The sequence below is a fragment of the Paroedura picta genome, chromosome 4 (genome assembly GCF_049243985.1).
Source record: "Paroedura picta isolate Pp20150507F chromosome 4, Ppicta_v3.0, whole genome shotgun sequence".
NCBI lineage: Eukaryota > Metazoa > Chordata > Lepidosauria > Squamata > Gekkonidae > Paroedura > Paroedura picta.
Window position 1 is genome coordinate 111,443,438 of NC_135372.1, and position 18,881 is coordinate 111,462,318.

An 18,881-nucleotide genomic window follows, 5' to 3' on the forward strand; every position below is an offset into this window, starting at 1 on the left:
GGGAGCGGGCCGGCTTCTCGGCTTTGATGAGCAAACAGTTGCCGATGCGAAAGGCCGAAAAACACCGTCCTCCTGGGTGAAACTGGCACAGGCCCTGCCAGGCCCCTGGTAATGATTAAACTATCAGCCTAGATTTCCCGGCAAGGTAAGCTGGCACGGGCCCAGGTGGCACACATTATGCAAATTCCCCGGGGCGGGAGCCGAGTACCTGGGCCTCGGAATTCCCCTAGAGGTGGAGATCGTCTTACGGGAGACGCCCTATAAAGGGACAGGTATGGGGAGGGGCCGAGCCATACAGGGGAGTGGAGTCACACAAATTCGAGGGCACAGGTGAGCCAGAGGCTAGAGCTCGCTGGGCGACTACTGAGTGGATTAATCGCTGCAGGAGCACCTGCCTGGTAGGTAACAAGAGGGGGGAGGGGGGAGAGAGGCGCTGTGCCTGATGTGGGAGGATCAGCTCTCTTCGGGACTGGACAAGCACTTTGGGGACAGAAAGGTCGCTGGTTTCTTCTCTGTCCTCTCTTCCATGAGCATTTCCATCCCTCATCCCACCTTTGGAAACAGAAAGCTATGCTAGGGAGGGGGCCAAGTCTAAGGCAGCCGGACATTTTTACAACTTGGATAAGACAAAAGCTACACTGCAGCCCCCCTCTAGCAGTTTTCAGCCTTCCTCCTCTATTTATTTACTTCTTTATCTTGCTCTGCTTGTGCCTCTGCCTTCCTTTTATCTTTGCAACAATCCTGTGAAGTTGATTAGGGGAGAGAGAGAGCGCGGATGGGAGCCAAGATCATCCAAGGCTGAGGAAGGATTTGAATCCACAATCCAGCGCTCTTAGCAGCCATTCCCAACTGACCGTCTTCTAGTAGAAGGAAAAGAAACTCCATTGGGCCTGTGCTTGTTCGGTCTGTTCAAAACCTTGCTGTTGAGTAGATACAGGTGCCTGCCTTTGCAGTAGAGACTGGATCAGGGCTGGCTGAGGCTGAGCCACTAAACTGCTGTGGCTGGGTGATTCAGAAAAGTCTAGACTTTTACCCCAGAGAGCGCACTGAGTAAGACGAACCTTCTGTCCATCTGCGAACATCTAGTGAACAAAGGAAGTTGCCCTATTCCATGGGTCCCTCTAGCTCTATGGTCTACTTCGACTGGTACTGAGACTTCAGAGTATCTGCTCTTCTCCTTCAGCGGGGGAAGTCATCCGCAGATGACCCACAGTAGAGGATTTGTTAAGGAACTTGTTGGGTTTACTACCAGATGCCAAAAATAGGCAGCTGTAGAAGGTTCTTAAGAAAACGCTATGTTCGGAGCTCTTGTCTATGCCTGAGGAAGGGGAGAACCAATAAAAATGCAAAGTTGTTACTTGTGTCTCTGAATCACAGTGATTATTGAAGGTGGTTGGGCAAAATTTCTTTTTTAGTTCTTCAAGAGGTCTCCTTGCTTTTGACCCCCCCCCCCCCATTTTTATTTATTTTTATACTGACCATACCAGTGGACTGGCTCAGGGTGGTACTTTACTGTATTTGCTGTTGAAAGGCCAAAATGGAGTTGTTGTGATTGTTCCTCTTTATTGGAAGCCGTGTGTGTGTGTTGGCGATCTCATGCGGTTTTCAAGACGAGATTCTCAGAGGTGATTTTGCTGTTGCCTGGTATTCCTTGTCTCCCAACCAAATGTCCATCAGGGCTCATCCTGCTTAGTTCCTGAGATCTGACAAAATCAAGCTGTCCTGGGATATGGGTTAGCCATGAACAATGGGCAAATTAATTTTCTGTGGCACTGGAATAGAACTTGTTGAGGAGATACTTTCCTTGCATAGAAATGTGTGGCTTTGTATTTGAGTCCTTCTCAGTTGCTGGTGAATCTTAAGCAAAATCCAGATACAGGGAAACTGAAGGATTGCTGGGAAATTGAAGTAGTCGCTGGAAACCAGGACTTTCACAAACTCAGGAGGGATATTACTGTCTGCGCTATACAGACATGAATGGGCTGGATCCTTCCCAACATCTAACCATTTCAAATTTCTGACAGAGGACCTCATGGCAGGATCTTGCGAGATTAGCAGCCTTCTTTCCAACTACATCTCGGCCATGTACCAGCCAGAAGAAGTGCCGCCTGATCCAGACCTCCTGACCCACCTTGGGGATGATGACAGCCTTCCTCTGTCACTGTCTACCTTACACATGCCCACAGAAACCACTGGTACGTGTCCCGGGGTTTATTGCTGCAAGGTAGTCGACATCTTGTATCCTCCAGAGAACATGTTGTGCACTGAACTGGATGTAGAGGGTGTTGCTTCCTTTACCAGGGTGGTGGCAGCACTGAGCCGTCTAGCTCTTGCAACGAGCACACTGGGTGGGTGGTAGGAGGCATGGCGTTGGGCAAGGTGCATAATGGGTAGTGCAGGGGTCATTGGAGCTGCTGTTCTGCTCTCTTTATGTGTAATTTTGAGCAATTCCATTAAGTGCTTCTGGGGTAATGTATAGGGAAAGCTTTGAGCACCTTGAATTGGGCTATATTATTTTATTTATTAATAATATAAGAATTATGTGCTGTTGAGTTCAACCAACTCATGGTGGCCTTTGGGCCACAGGCTTTCAAGGGAAGAGCTGGGCAGAAGTGTTATGCCTTCCTCTGCATAGCAACCTCCAGTCTTCTTGGTAGTCTCCCATCCAAGTACAAATCATGACTGACCCTGCTTAATTTCTAGGCTCTGACAAGATCAGGCTAGGCTGAGTTTTCAGGCTGTTCCTGTCATGGCCCTTAACTACAACTGGGTTAATGTATATATAGGAAAAAGTTTGGAACTGTTGGAGTGGGCTATATTAATGCTGTAGTTGATCATTTCTCCCTCCTATAACCATGAGACATGGTTTAAAGCAGGGGTAGTCAACCTGTGGTCCTCCAAATGTCCATGGATTAGAATTCCAGTGAGCCCCTGCCAGCGTTTGCTGGCAGGGGCTCATGGGAATTGTAGTCCATGGACATCTGGAGGACCACAGGTTGACTACCCCTGCTTTAAAGAACTGACAGGGCAGGGATAGGAGAGACGACTACCTTTGAAGGACCGTGAATTGCAAGGGTCCTCTTTAAACAAGGCAGACTATGGGTAGCTTGAAGAGTTGCCGAGAACTTTTCCCGCTCACTTTCCCAACAATTTAAAGCAGAAGAGCAGCCTCTGTAGGGAAAGCCAGTAGGCACTGCAGAAGTCTGACGGACTCAGCTTGGAGAGAAGAAATGGCTGTCCTGAATGACCTCACCCTGGTCGGGAGGGGCCTGCACAGAGATAAGAGACCAGGTGACAGGTGTACGTGTTAACCACAGTGACTAAGCAAGATAAATCTTGTGTGTAAATGAACGGGCTGCGCCCTGTGCTGTTCAGGCAGCAGAGTGTTCTAGACCGGCAAAGCCATAGCCAGGGCCGCACCTGCTTTGCTAAGCCCGCTCTTTTTTTCTCCCTCCCGCTCTGCAGGCAAGCCCACATGGTTTGGCGAGGTGCCCCATTGTTGGAGCAAGTCTCAAGTCCTGGAGTGGATCAGCTACCATGTGGAGAAAAATAAGTATGATGCCAGTGCCATAGACTTCTCCTGCTGCAATATGGATGGTTACACCCTTTGCCAGTACACACGGGACCAGCTGGGACTCATCTTCGGGCCCCTGGGCGATGAGCTGTATGATCGTCTGCATGAAATCAGTGAGTATGGCTGCCCCCTCCTGAGGCATGAACTGGGGAGAATTGGGTTGATCCAAATATTAGGGCCTTGTTGCCTCACAGGAACAATCTGGAGGTGCTCGAAATCCAGAGTCACCAAAATCCACTCTGTGAAGCTTTTCCAATCTTTTTATACCCATGCTAGGTAAAGCTTCACTTGTTGAATTTCTGTACATTCAGCTGCTGTCCAATGCCAAAAGAGCAGCATCACTGTCCCTGTTTCTCAAGGGTCATCACAGGTTTTTTAATACTTGATAAATCCCTACAGTTCAGAGAATTGGGAAAGCACCCCCTTGACAATGCAGGAGGTAGAATCCGTAATGGCAGCATTCAGTCTTATTCACAAGGAGTATTGAGGCATCACAGTAAGGGGCAGTATATCTGATCTGAATAAATAAATAAATGCATCTTTCTCCTTACCTACAGCTTCAGTATCAGATGAACTGGGCTGGATTATGTCTGTGCTGAGGAGTGAAGAGGCTTCTCAAGAGTCCCTGTTGGACTCCAACTCCTTAGGTGAGCAGAGAAATGTTCTGTCTCTCATATGGTTGCCCATGGTTGTGTATGAATGTGTGTGTTTAATTCCTGTTTGCCTTCTTTGTTTGTAGAACTCGGAAACTCTTGCTCTCAGGAGTACCTGGAGGAGATGAAGTTAGCAAACCCCTTCTCACAGCCTGACTTTGTCTACTTCTCTGGAGCCATGTCACCAGACAGTTCTGGGTCTCTTACAGGTATGGCTGCCTCTGCTCTCAATAAACACTGGTGTGAGTTTTAGCAGGTCCAGCTAGCTATCATTTCTGCTTCTGTCAACTGTGAGCATCTTGACAATGGCTGGCTCCACTTGGTGGGCTAACAAAAAGTTAGAAATTGGATGGCCAAGCATGTTATCCTCTCCCTCAGCCATATTTGCCTACTAGAGGACACCATGGGGAACCCTTTAGAACAGTTTGGACCTTGTTTTCTGCTTGTTGCTATAGCTGAGATTTCCTGTGCTTTTCTTTCTCTCCAGGGACTATGTCACAGAGCCCCCACTCTCAGGACTCCGGTGGAAGTGACCTTGATCTTGACCCCATAGATATGAAGCACGGTCGCTTTTCTGATGGTGAGAAATGTGTGAGCTTATAAGTGGGAGCCTGTGTGTGTGTGTGAGAGAGAAAGAGAAGACAGTATGTGCCCATACCTTCAGAGACCTTTTGATCACACAGTGACCTGCATCAAACATAGGCAAAGTAAGTCAGGTGGACAATAAAGTTTCCAGTCCTTTCTACCAAAAGCATGAAACCAAATGTAAAATATTGAGAGGAAAACAAGCCCCTGTAACATCTTGGAGTTTTCTGATATTTCAAGAAAGAGCTTTAGATTTATTATTTAATTTTAAAAAGCCATTTCCTGGGCCTCTGGCAGAGAGAAGGCTAAACATAGCTAAATTCCTGGATCTGATTAGAATGCCAGAGCTCAGCCCCAAAACACATTAAGGAGTAAAGTAGCTTTTGAACATGGCTATATGTAGAACTTCATAAAAGAACTTCCAGGAAAACATGATTTTCCTATGAGTTCTCCCAGTCACTTTAGAATATGAGCAGGTGGCTAAAAGTTCTACCTTTGCTGTCACAATTGTAAACCTTGGGATGTCTTGGTCAGATGCTGCTCTATCTAGGTAGACAATCATGGGAAATCCAACATCATAATAAAATTTGGATATTGTCAAATCCTAGTAACATCTCTCTAGGAAGCAAGGATCTAACAGCTGTTTCATGTACACATGCTGAAGGTCTCATTTGGACAAAACAGGTTTGGGCCTAGTCATACCTAAGGGGCCAAACCATATACGTGGAGTTGGGTTTCACATTGTCCTGACATTTGGTTCTTTGTAATGAAAAGCTACGTGGCGGGGGGGGGGGGGGGGAGCACTAGCAGGAGGGAAGGACTGCTTAATTCTTTTTGGGGAGATAACATTTTCCACTGAGAGTCAACTCCAATTCCTTGTCTCTTCATAGAGGAGATGATAACAGGGAGCTGTTATCTTTCCCCTGCAGGGAGGAAAACAGTTTAGGGAGTGACTTTGAATGGGGGAAATGGCCTTAGGGGGGAAAACAAAAAGAAAGCTGGATAGTATGTCTCAATTGACTCTTAGAATTAGAAAAATTTGCCTGACTACAAGCAATAGAATGATAGCCCACATAGAAGATTCCTGATCTGGTAACTTCTGCTATCTGAGAATTCTGTCAGGTCTTTGCATTGGGCAGGGAAAGGATAGAAAAGAAACTGCAGCCAGATTAGTCATTCCCTAGTTGTCGGGACATGATTGATGAACCAACACTGGTACCTGGATTGAGAAACTTCAGTTTAGCTTCTTTTGTTAGAACAGCAAATGGAAACTAAGTGTGACTGGAGTAGATGTAAATGTTGGCTCCTTTAGTGGCCAGTTCTTACTGTTGGTTTTAGCTCATCATAAACGCGCTCTTCTCAGTGACAAAATGTCAAAACAACAATTCATCATTAAATTAGTGACATGATTCAGCTAAAAAATGACTAAACCCCCAGAGTCTGTCTTCATCAGAAATCCCCTTAAATTCTCTTGCAAAGGGAATGGCTAGAGAGGTTGCATGCCTCTTACCTGTTCATAGAGACCCCTCAGATGGTGGGAACCATTACCGAGGAAGAAAGAAGCACTTGTACACACCCATCTGTAGCCACTCCCCTTCCCACCCCCTCCAGGACCATCACTGACCATTTATATATGGTCATATCACCCAATAAATGTTTAACAAATCTAAAAAATACATTAAAATTAATTAACTCCTACCCATTTAGGGTAACCATTGCAGGGCTGTCAAGAAACCCCAGGGTTTCACGGAACTCTGGTTGAGAGAGCCTCTGTAGTAATTTGGAAGCCGGCAGCCTGTGGATGGTGGGGCAGGCAAACGGTCGCAGCCAGAGAAGCTTAAGGGACACCTGGGGGCATAGGGCGACAGATGGTCCTGGATGTGCTGCGCAGGATAGGACAATATGTATTGTGCTTCTCTTCCTGCAGACAAATACAAGAAAGACCTCAAAAAACGGAAAAGGGGACGACCCAGGAAAATCAGCAAGGAGAACAGAGACTGCCTGGAGACCAAAAAGAGCAAACACTGTACGTGAATCCCATGCTTGGTTAAGAACAGTTCAAGACATTTTGCCCATTTCCTGCAGCACATGATGTTTTGTCCCAACGTCTTTGGCATCCTTGGGGCACAGCTCTCATGCTGTATGCATCTCATACGGATACATTCCAGTATCACTGGCCACAGCACCCCCTTGAGTTGCCTCTGCCAGTCCTTAGTGCAGGGGAGGCACCTGCACAATCAAGATTTGTAAACATGACCTAACACACAGACGTGACAGTGCCTCTAGTGATTTATTCCAGAGGGACAAAGGCAAGACATTGCTGATCCCCCTTGTGCCTTCCAAACTGTTTCCCTGTACAACAGGGATCCAGTTTCTTTCTGGGCTGAACAGCCCCAACCCAGCTGTTTGACAAGTCTCCTGCCCCCAAGGAGATGCAGGGCTGGCTCAGATGTTCAGCCAAGTTACCTGTGCTGTGACCCCACCCCATGGAAACTTGTAATCCAGGGACTGCTCACCCTAAATGGGGGCCATTTTGTGATTTGTGTGTGTGTGTGCCTTCTTCTTTCAAAGCAGCCCCAAGAGGCATCCACCTGTGGGAATTTATCCGGGACATCCTAATTCACCCAGAGATGAATGAGGGGTTGCTGAAATGGGAAGACCGGCGAGAGGGCATCTTCAAGTTTCTGCGCTCTGAGGCGGTGGCTCAGCTCTGGGGGCAGAAGAAGAAGAATAGCAGCATGACCTATGAGAAGCTGAGCCGGGCCATGAGGTGGGCGCCATGGCAACAAGGCAGAGGGGTGGGGGGAGTTTTTTAAAAAGATTATTTGGTATGACAGGAAGCACAATGTTCTATAATCTTGTGTTGTGGGGACATTTCAATCAACTTATTTTGGACCAAAAGTGAACACCCTATATGAAGCCATGTGGAACATCCTTCCTGTGGTGGTGGGGGGGGGGCGTGGGATAGAAATTTATTTTTCAAAGCAGGACTATACAACATGCATAACCCTTTACAGAGTAGTACAAGGGGGGAACAGGTTGAGCCCTTACTACACAAGTTATAACCTAAATTTAAACTGTGAGGGGGACAACAAGGAGCAAATGGGAGCACTGAGGACAACAAGGGGTGAATGTGAGCCAATGCAGTTGCATGCATCTAGGTTTACTTTGAGCAGGGAGTGTAAATTAAAAAACCTGCAATTTGAGGAGGGATTTGAAGGACCAGTATCATGTTAATTTTTTGGATGGGTGTTTTTGGCTTAGGAGGCAACTAATGGGTTCAAATCCCCAGGCACAAAATCTTAACCACAAAATGAACTTGGATATAGTCAGGAATAAATCACACTCCTTTGGCTTAACCCACCTCATAGGTATATTTATAATCTCACCTCGCCCTCAAGAAACAAAGGACAGCATACATGGATTGAATAAGTCTGGTTTTTTTCCTCACACATAAAGGTTACGCTATGAGAGAATTCTCCCGACTTTACCATGTGTGCTTGATAGCTTTTGCAGGGACTTGGACATGATTCTCACAATCCTCACTCCAAACATTCTCAACAGTGCCATTTTAGGGAGATCTACACCCTGCCAAGCTGTTTACTTCAACAGAGTTTAGAAGAGTGTAACTCAGGCTAGGATTTCTCTGACAATCACTATGCTAGCCTGGCTCTGAGAATAAAATGGAACCCCATCAACATCACCCTGATCTTTTTTGGAAGAAAAGTGGGGCACAAATTTTAGAGAAGAAACATATTTCCCTAATCTTTGAAGGTTTCTCCCCCTGTCCAGGATAAAATCCCCCCCCTCCTCATAACAAACACCATCCAAAGTTCCATGTGACTTCCTGAGACCTCTTTTGTGACTTCCTGAGACCTTGACTTCTTCCCTCCTCCTTTCAGGTATTACTACAAGCGGGAGATCCTAGAGCGAGTGGATGGTCGGCGGCTTGTGTACAAGTTTGGGAAGAACTCCAGCGGGTGGAAGGAGGAAGAGGTGCAAGAGAGAAGCTAAAGACAGCTGCAGGCAAGAGCCACATACGGACATGGCTTTGGCTCACTTGTGCTCAGAGGACTTGTTCGAAGCACCATGCACTGATGTGGGCCCTGAGCCCTGAAGCTGCTTTAACGAGCAGAGTATGTTAGACTCCAGCCCTCTCATGGGGCAAGTGTACATGCTGGCTCCCAGCCGGAGTGCAGGTAATTACAGCTGATATTTGGGCTCAAGTAGGTTATTGTGAACCATTATTTTTTTGTTGTTGCAATTGGACTCTGGCTGCTGTTGATTCTGAATGGCATTACAATGCCTTTGGCTGTCCGATGCACTGTGCGGAACTCACCCAGGCAGAAGGAACAGGCCGTTCTCAGCCATTGTTTTGTCCCGAAGGACGGTTCTCATACCATCAAACGGTCTGCTGACTCGGAGTGAAGGCTGCAGCCAACTTTGCACGGGGAGCTGGGATTTGCCACTGGAGTCGGCGGACATGGATGTCCACTTTGGAGGGATGGTTGGACTGTGCCAGCTACGGAGTGGCAAAAAGTTATTTGGCCAGACTTTGCATCTCGAGCCAAGATGTTGTGAACCTTCAACGGCTTAGGAGGGCAAGGCTCATGAGTCCTTCCCCAAGGAAAATCCCACTTTCCAGAACACATGGCCCTGTGCCCCACAAACAGCCTCCTCTTGCTCCTAATTTATGTGATACATGTGTTTATATAATGTACATAGCTATCTATTTTTTTCATAACAAAAGTTGTGTGATTATGTCAGGAAGCAGTGGGCATTGTCTATAGCGATGATTGTTGTTCCTAATATTCAGCTGGGCTGAAAAAAAATCTTTATTTTGGAATCAGAGTGTTTGTAGGATGTCGTACCGGCTAGTGGGTGACTCCAGGAGAGCCCTACATAACGTACAGGCTTCCTGCTTTTTAATAATTAACCAATAAATCACTGGTTTTGTTGGTTTTTAATCTCTGTGTAGTGCTTGGTGTTAAAATATTTGTTACTAGGGGATGGAGTGAAAAGGGTTTCACAAGGACAAGACCGGGCTTCCCTGTTCTTCCCTCCCAAGCTGGCATCATTAGGAAATGTTCCTCATTTACAGATACCGCATGCTGGCTGGATGCAGTGGATGGGTTGGGAAACCCATATTGACACTGTAAGTCTATTTTTATAGGGACAGGAAAGGCCTGCTGCCTGCAAGATACCCAGCATGCTTTCTGGTCCATCTTATTCAGTCTGTTGCTTCCTGTGATGTCTAGTTGGAAACCTGCAACAGGACAGAAAAATCCATAGCTCTCCTTGTTCCTTTTGCTTAAGTTTTCCAGACATGGTGCCTCTAGGGACCAAGACACCCACCAACACTTTTCCTTATGCCTATCAAGTGCTTTTAGAATTTTAAATAGCCTCACTCCTTGACATTTTCTGATTAGCTCTGCTTCCTGCGGCAGCCATTTTATGGTCTGCTCCACTTCCTGTAGCAGCCATTTTGTTATTGTGCCTATGATTCTATGTAAGAATTCCAGAGGTCCCTGCATGCCCAAAAAGACAGAGGATCCCTACCCTCACTCATAAGTCTCTCACTGCTTCATTTGATTCTTGGAACTCTCCTCCCTCCTTCTAAACTTACTGTGCCTCACCCTGGCCTTCTGACCCAGAAGGTCCATATGTGAACATAAACATCGAAGGATATCTCTGTGGCTTTCTCCTAAAATCTGATCCAGGAAGTCTGTCTTAAATTCTTCTGACAGGGGTCACTCAGGATTGTCAACCTCCGGTAGGACCTGGAGATCTCCTGGCAATTCAATTGATATCTAGGCCAACAGAGTTCAGTTCCTGTGGAAAGCGTGGCTGCTTTGGAGGGTGGCCTCTATGGCATTATTCCCCACTGAGGTCTCTCCCCTATCTAAATCCTGCCTGGCTAGCCTCTCAATGCACCTAGATCTTAGCTGCTGGAGGGAGGGAGGGAGGCTTTGCCTGCCTTGGTGTCCCTTTGCCTTTTTCCTTCCCTTGTGTCCTGTTTCCAAATGCACAGTTGCAAGTATAAGCCTTTCCACAGCCCTGTGAAGCAAAAGAGAATGGTGTTTCACTTTGTTACTTGATTCTTCTGCAAATTGTAGGTAAACTGAAAAGAGCTGGAATTTAAAATGACTTTCAGCTGAAAGTTCTTCTGAATTTAAGTCCAATAGTCCAAGGAATGTGTCTTCAGAAAAACATCTTCAGAAAAACATTATTCCAATCCCAGGTCGATTCAGTCCCTGCAGTCTACACAGAATGCGATTTCCATTTTGATTTTGGGCGATTTAAATTTTCCTTCTGCAACAAGCAGGATTGATCCGGAGTGACCCTACCTTTATTGTGCGATATCTTAGAGTGCTTTTAACCCTCAGTATTTTAAGCATTGGATTGAGAAAGCAGGCTGTTTTGAATCTGGGCTCTGCTCAGTGGCAGAGACCCCCTGATTGGCCAAAGCTGCTCATGTGACAAGCTTGCCTTAAAGGAGAAGCCCCTAGTTTCTCTCAACTTCTGTCGATCTTGGACTTTTTTCTCCCTCCTCTGCCTTCTTCAATCCTCTTCCTCCCCCACTTTCAAGAAAATAAAAAGGTTGTGCTTGGCTCCCCCCCTTCTGAACTACCCTAACCACGTGCAGAACACTTTTATGTTTCAATGTGGAAGAGGAAGACCCGAGTTCAAATCAATCTAAATTCAACAGGAATGACAATGGAATAAAAAAAGTGCAGACTCTGCCCTAAACAGGTCTGCTCAGGATTTCCCTGAGGTCTATTCAATGGGGCTTACTCCCAGAAAAATGTTCTTAGGGTTGTCTCAGAGGTTAGCTCCAAGAGCCAGGTGTGGGGCAGGGCAGCAGCTTGAAGTGGGCGACAGATTGAAGTATCAGATGTGGGATCTTGTTCTCAGGGCAGCAAGCTGAAACCTCCACACCACCATGCTGTTGATGAGGTTGCCACAGGCTGCAAGAGGCATAGTTTCAGCATGAAGTAATGAAGTTCATACCAAGATCAGATTTGGAGTGAGGGGACCAAAGAAGGGCACAGCTGGGTTTGGGGTGGGTGAGATATTTATTTGCAGTCAATAGCTAGCACAGTAGATTGGCAGGGAGGCAATAGTTGCTTGTCACGCACCCTGCACTCTCGCAAACTTGTCCTGTTTGCCAAGGCTCTGCTGTGGTGGATCCTGTTACTTAACAGAGCCAGGAGAATGTTTAACCAACTCAGGTAGCAAACACGGCACCTGCAGCTCCGACAGCCATCTTCTGCAGCACCCTGGTTTATAGAGCAGCAGGATGGAGAGCAAGTCGGGCTCTTTGGCAACTTTTGTGGCTTGTTTGGCACCCATGTTATCAAGTCCGGTGATAAGGAACAGGCTAAGCAATGAAGTTGAATGAACAGGTTGCAATGAAGTGCACAGCTTCCATCTCAGCTTGACGTATTGAGCCTCATAGCTGCTCCCCTGTGAGCAAATCCTAGACAGTCTAGGATCCTGGAAGCAGCTGGCAGTTCCTGGAAAGAATTCCTCCAGGGGCTGGGAGAGAACAATTGTCAGGCAGGGCGTGTCCTCCTTTAGCAGAAAGCTGCAGATCCTGGCCAAGACACAAGACTGGCTGGGGCTGCCGAGGCCTCCTGCCACCTTCTCCTCCTCCTGTTACGCTTTAGAAGCAGACTCCACCCTTGCTCAGAGGCTCAATCCACCTTTTGCATTCCAGCTGTGTTGGCTGCTGTGCATTGATTTGCAGCATTGTTCCACCATGTCAGGAGGGAACATCCTTGCCACCTCATAGACCTTTCCCTTCTTTGCCAGTATAAGGGGAATGAAAATCATCCCAAAGGGATGGGTCTGGTAAGCTGAGAGTGGCTAGCTGGCTTAGAGTCACCCAGCAAGCTTCCACAGTAGAGGAACCTGAATCTCCTGGATCCTAGCCCGACACTAACCATGAGAGCATGCTGAAGGGTACCTCTTGATCCAGAGGAAAAATAACATGTACCCCAGATATCCAGAGTTTGTGAAACACCAGCCTCATGGTGTCTTTTATTTTCAAAACACCGTTCGGGAATAAATTTTGCTCTCACATGCTGGATCTAATTGCAGTCTTTGGGTTTTCCTCAGGGGAGACTGGAGGGCAACCATGGAGAGATAGCTGGACTTGGGATTTCTTGCCTTGTAGGCATCTTTTGCATTGCATTGTTTGCTTACTCTTCACTGGTGGGAGAGATTCCGGGCTACTTCTCTGGGAGTGTTTGCAGAGAGGAGATCCTGCCTTAGTGCAGTTGATGGTTGCCCATCCACTGAGCCCTGCCCCAGAAGAACAGGCATTGGGTAGCCAGAAAACATGTCTGGCCTTCTAACAGAGGCTTAGCATCATTTACCAGATGGTTTTATTTACCTCCCTGTCTTGGAAAGCAGCAGCTACACATTTAGGGGTATGCATTAAAGGGACAGGGCTTTATTTCTCAAGGCCTGTTGGCAACCCAAGCAGTGGAGTGCTGAGGATTCTGAAGTCCCTTGCAGGACACACTCTAAAGGGCCTGCCAACTTGCTAAATGGTCTTTGCAGTCCCCCCACATCCTGGTGATCAAATTTTGCCGGCAAGTTCCTTGTGCAGAATTCAGGCCCTGGGTGCAAGGAGATTGATTTGGATTGGGACCATGGCACACGAAGAAAGGCATCAAGCCTTCCCCCTCGCACCATTTCCCAATCAGAAATGGCTTCTGGGAGCACTATTTACTCCACTAAGGAAACTTACACATAGCCCATCAGTAAATGTAGTTTTCTCAACAGGGCAAAAAACATCACTGGAGCTGTTTCAGGCAAAAAAAAATCAACAAAACCCGATGCTGGTAGAACCCCTTCTTCCTGTGCACTGCTTTCCCCATCTGTATCAGCACCCATGCACTGTGAACTGAGGCCTGAGCATGGAACTTGCCATTAGCTAGGCTAATATATATATATGTATATATATATATGTATACTGATGTATAGATTCTGCAGGGAACTCTTTGGCTTGTTGGAATTAACTATCATCTTGCCTAATCCACAAAGACATTCTGCAGAACTCACTTATGTCTGACCGGTAGAAGACTGGAATGACTGGACAACTTGTGATTTGGCATCTTGCCTGCCATTGCCATGTTTCTGATTGATGAATCTCTGATAAGCTTCCAAGGAACCCCAGGTTACTTCAGAAGGCAGAGCGAAACTCACTGATTAACTTCAACTCAGGAATTTCCAGTTTCCTGGGGCTACAGTGGAATTCTTCCACCGAAATGCCATATGAACCACTGAAGAGGAGTTGTTAGCTTCTTTTCATGCCAGAAGTGGGGTTGCAGGGAAGAGGATGGTATTTCTAGAGGGGTGTGTGTGTGTGTGTGTTAGTGACAAAATCTTCACTTACCTGAAATGCTGGGAGAATGCAATCACATGCCTTAAGAACTTCTAAGCACTTCTAGGTGACTTCTAGAGCCAGTTTGGTGTAGTGGTTAGGAGTGTGGACTTCTAATCTGGCGAGCCGGGTTTGATTCCCCACTCCTCCCCCACATGCAGCCAGCTGGGTGACCTTGGGCTCACCACAGCACTGATAAAACTGTTCTGCCTGAGCAGTGATATCAGGGCTCTCTCAACCTCACCTACCTCACAGGGTGTCTGTTGTGGGGAGAGGAAAGAAAAAGCAAATATAAGCCACTTTGAGACTCCTTCAGGTAGAGAAAAGCAGCATATTAGAACCAACTCTTCTTTTTCAAGACATCTATCTTTCACAGCTACCAGATTAAGAGAGAAATGTGTGATAAGATAAAGTGAGAAGAAGTCTCTAGAAAAATAATTTCAGCAGAAGAGCCCCAGACCGCCAACCAAGTGAATTTGCTGCTGGCACCAGATGGGCATGCCTACAGGTGGCCACATTTTAAAACTGACCAGGAATGGGATGGGCCTCTGCTTCCTGGTTCAACCAAAATGTGCATCAACAAGATGAACCAGAAGAGAGTAAAACTGGAGCTTGTACCAGTTGCTCACAATTCTTTGAGGGAGGGCTGTTCTCACTAAAATGAGACTCCTTGGTACTTGGAAATACATTTTACAGGAGTTAGGACTGGTTGTAGAGTTGTTATATAATGGTTTATGATGTTGGCAGTTATTTTTGGTGCACAGCATTTGGACTTTGTTCTACACAAGCAGAAATCGATTCTCTGCAATTGTCTCTTTCCACATTCGCTAATTTCCATTTTCATGAGACAAAGCTATTTTGTAACGGATATGGGAAGAGCTTGGTGTGCTGTTTCATAGGTGCAGAAGTTGGTTTACAAGTACATAGCAAGGAAATATTGAGAGCTGCTTCAGCACTTGTGTGTATAGTAGGTTTTGTCACTTGCGTTATATAGTCTATTGAAGTTTTGGTTCATTCTGCAAGACTGTGCAGATGTAATGTTTTGGAGACAGAAAGGAAGAAAATAGGAAGAATGAAAATTGTCAGGGAAAGAGAAGTAAGGGGCATGTAGACCAACAGGGATGACTATTTAATCATAGTCAAGAAGTTACTCCATGTTGAGGGTTTTTTGTTCAATAATCAATTCTTCTCTTGGATAGGAATTCTACCCTATCAAAGCACTATTTTTCTGTTACTGAGGATTCTTAAGTTTCCATTCCTGCAGGATCCTTCTTGATAGCTTTTTCATTCCCTTATGCAACAGGTACAATATCACATCCTTGTACTTTACACTTACTGGTCTAATAAACCAAACTCTTTCTTCCACCCTCACACTCATCCGTGCCAATTAGAATCCTTACTTAAACAAAATGGATAGCTGGGGAGTTGCTAACGGAAAGCGACCTTGAATATCCCCACCCTCTCTCTTGAGAGCTTATCATCTCACTCTCCCTCCCTCTCTCATCATCTTGCATTCTCATAGACTACATTGCTAAGGCCTCCATGCCAAATTCTGCCCCTACACATCAGCAACACCCTTGCTAATTATATGGGTAACATAATCAACCAGAGGGGGTGTTGGTTGGCGTCACTGCTGGGAACTCCATGAGTGTAACAATGCATTGTTTGGTCATTAAACACATTTGTAGCCATTGACTCTAGACAGAAGGGACACCATGGTGACCGTCACTGGAACTAAGAGTGAAAGGAAAGTTGAAAGACATGATAAATTAGAGAGAGAGAGAGAGAGACATTGAGGGCTCTGCCAGCTGCAGAGCCAAGGGCCTCTCTTCAGCTTGTTCTATGCTGCTGTGGGACAAGCCTATACATGCATCTTCACTGTCTTCCAACTGTTCCCAAAGTAAGGGGCATTTCCCTTTTACTATGGAATAGGAAATCTTATTTATTCTGCTAAAGCAAGTTCATTATTATTATTATTAGTAGTAGTAATATTTCTAGGAGCTGGTTTTGTATGTTTGGAGAGGTCTGAAATACTGGAATTTCCCAGTATTAAGCTTTTGCCCAACTCACTAACCCATCTTTTGCTAAGGCATGTTATTTGAGAGAATGACAAGATCTTGGCGTAAGCTAGCCATATACATGAACAGATCCCATAGGAGTCAATGTGGCTTCCTTGTGAATACCTGTATTTTAGATTGTGGCCTGCATGTTTTAATTTGAGGGAAACCACAGGCTGACTCACTGAGGTTTTCAGTGGTCGGTCAACTCATCTAACACTAGATGATGCAAGACGCAGAAATACCTTGTCATTCTACAGGGCTCCCCCTCATTCTCCAAGTCGCTCAGGGTCAGGCCTTTGAAATTGGATTGCAAGCACAAAACACTCACTGCCTTTTTTGGAGGGGGTCACTCGTAATGTACCGATGTCTCTTGTAGTGCACCCAAAAGGGATGTAACGATGTCACCAGTGACACTCTAGCATTTGGACAAAACTCTATGCCTGAATACTAGAGAGTTGCTGGCAACATGGTGTCACTTCTGGTTGCAATTAAAGTGACATGAGCATTTCCGAATGTCAGCTGCTCATTTTTCTCCCACTGCTGGGCCCTCCATGTGTGGGAGGTCCCTCGCTCCCAAAAGGAATATGGCAACCCTAGTTTGGAACCTTGTGGACCAAATTGAATGTGATTGCATCATTTGCCAGACGTTTAATGACAGAACTGCTCCCATCACATGAAAAGAAAGGGATGGAGACAGGGTTGCCATCTTCATGTTGAGAAATTTCTGGATATTCAAGAGTGAAGACTGGGGATGGCATGTTTTATGGAAGGGAAGGATCATTCTCTGAAGCAGCCACCTTCTCAAGAGGAATTGATCTCTGTAGTCAGGAAATAAGTTGTAAGTTGGGGGTTATCTCCAGGCCCCACCTGGAAGTTAACCCTAGATGGAGGACTGATGTTAACAGCAAAAGGGTTGCATGAATAAAGCATGCACTGTGCATACTCTACGCTGTGACAGCAGCTCATCTCCCCCCATAGTTCCTACTCTGGAACTGTTTTCCCTGTAGTCAAGTTCTGACCCTATGAGAGATCTCCAGAACGTATTATCTCTAAGTTGATAGAGAAGTCTGTCTTGAGCAGCTCCTTTCAGGCAGCACCCCCTGAACCCAGGTAAAGGTAAAGGTATCCCCTGTGCAAGCACCAAGTCATGTCTGACCCTTGGGGTGACGCCCTCTAGCGTTTTCATGGCAGACTCAATACGGGGTTGTTTGCCAGTGCCTTCCCCAGTCATTACCGTTTACCCCACAGCAAGCTGGGTACTCATTTTACCGACCTCTGAAGGATGGAAGGCTGAGTCAACCTCGAGCCAGCTGCTGGGATTGAACTCCCAGCCTCATGGGCAAAGCTTTCAGACAGCTGCCTTACCACTCTGCGCCACAAGAGGCTCTCCCTGAACCCAAATGACAGTTAAAACCGTATTCTGGGGTATTCTTCTGAAAGGCCTCTCTCAGTTAGTCTCACATGCAATATAATTTTCACAAATGTCCTCTAAGAAGCTGTGCCTGTTAGAGCAGTCGTTCTCAAGGGACACTTTTAGAATCCTCCCATAAGCATGAACTCAACATGCTTCCATCCAGTGAATTACCTCAGTCCTCCTTTGTGTTCCAAACAAGGAATACTTAATGGCTGCCTCACAACTGAGGGCTCCCTCCCCTTGGAAGTTCTCCAAAGGCCAAGCAGTTTTAAAAAGAAACGCTTTGTTCTGTCTGACCGGTTTTGGTGGCACAAAATGCCAGGTGGGGAGGGGGAGAGGACGCCTCCACTCCAGGCCACATTAACTTTCCACTAGATTGTACTTCATAAGAAACAAAGCTATCACTGAAAGGTACCTTTTGCTTAGTTCACCTTTAGCATTCAGTGTAATTCAGTGTAATTCACAGAACAAAGGTGCAAGCTTTTGTGTGCACTTCCTCAGACGAAAGCTCACACCTTGGATAAAACTAGGTTGATCTTAAAGGTGCCACTGGACGCTGAACTTTGTTCTGCTGCTTCAGACCAACATGGCCACCCACCTGAATCTAGGATAATACACAGTCCTGACATAACTATGCTGGCCTTTTCCCTGTTGTGGGGCTATAGCTCAGAAGAAGAGCCTCTGCTTCGCGTGCAGAACATGCCAAGTTCAGCTCCCATCATCATTAGCTAAAAGGAATAGGTAGGAGGTGATGTGAAAGATATCTGCCTGAGACCCTGGAGAGCTACTGCCAGTATGAGTAGTCAATACCGACTTTGATAGCCCAATGGCAGCTCCATGTATATTCCCATCACAGTTGTGGCTGCTACTGGAAAGCATAGAATTTGTAGCATGATGATGTCACAAAATAGGGAGCAACCCCAAGCTGGTCTCATTTTATTTAGTGGGACTTACTTCCAGGAAGGATGGCAGCCTTAATGTACTAGATGTGACAGGAAGGGCTTACAGGAGAGGAGAACTTGATATGGCACTACTGATATGGCCTATCTCTACGACACTTACAGATGCAGTTATATTTATTGCTGAAGCAGTTGATCAGCCATGGAGGATAAGGACACACAATCTCAGCTGCTGGGTAATATTTGCTGTTATTCCTCATGCGCTCAGAAAGGCATTGCCCTCCCCTTGGCTCCTCTATGGT

The 18,881-nt window shown here is 46.2% G+C and overlaps 1 protein-coding gene across 3 annotated transcripts; it reads left to right on the forward strand.

Moving 5' to 3' along the window:
* Positions 1–9,779, forward strand: ELF3 (E74 like ETS transcription factor 3). 3 transcript variants are annotated; one of them, XM_077335073.1, is made up of 9 exons: positions 1–145; positions 2,025–2,195; positions 3,466–3,687; positions 4,132–4,221; positions 4,314–4,436; positions 4,715–4,807; positions 6,740–6,838; positions 7,384–7,582; positions 8,715–9,779. In XM_077335073.1, exons 2-9 carry the CDS (start codon positions 2,033–2,035, stop codon positions 8,824–8,826), a joined length of 1,101 nt encoding a protein of 366 aa, XP_077191188.1. In that variant the 5' UTR covers positions 1–145; positions 2,025–2,032; the 3' UTR covers positions 8,827–9,779. The 3 variants fall into 3 exon arrangements, with proteins under 3 accessions (XP_077191188.1, XP_077191186.1, XP_077191189.1); XM_077335071.1 differs by lacking the exon at positions 1–145 and adding an exon at positions 247–398; XM_077335074.1 differs by lacking the exon at positions 1–145 and adding an exon at positions 247–398 and having other exon boundaries at positions 7,387–7,582.
* Positions 9,780–18,881: the final 9,102 nt, after the last annotated feature.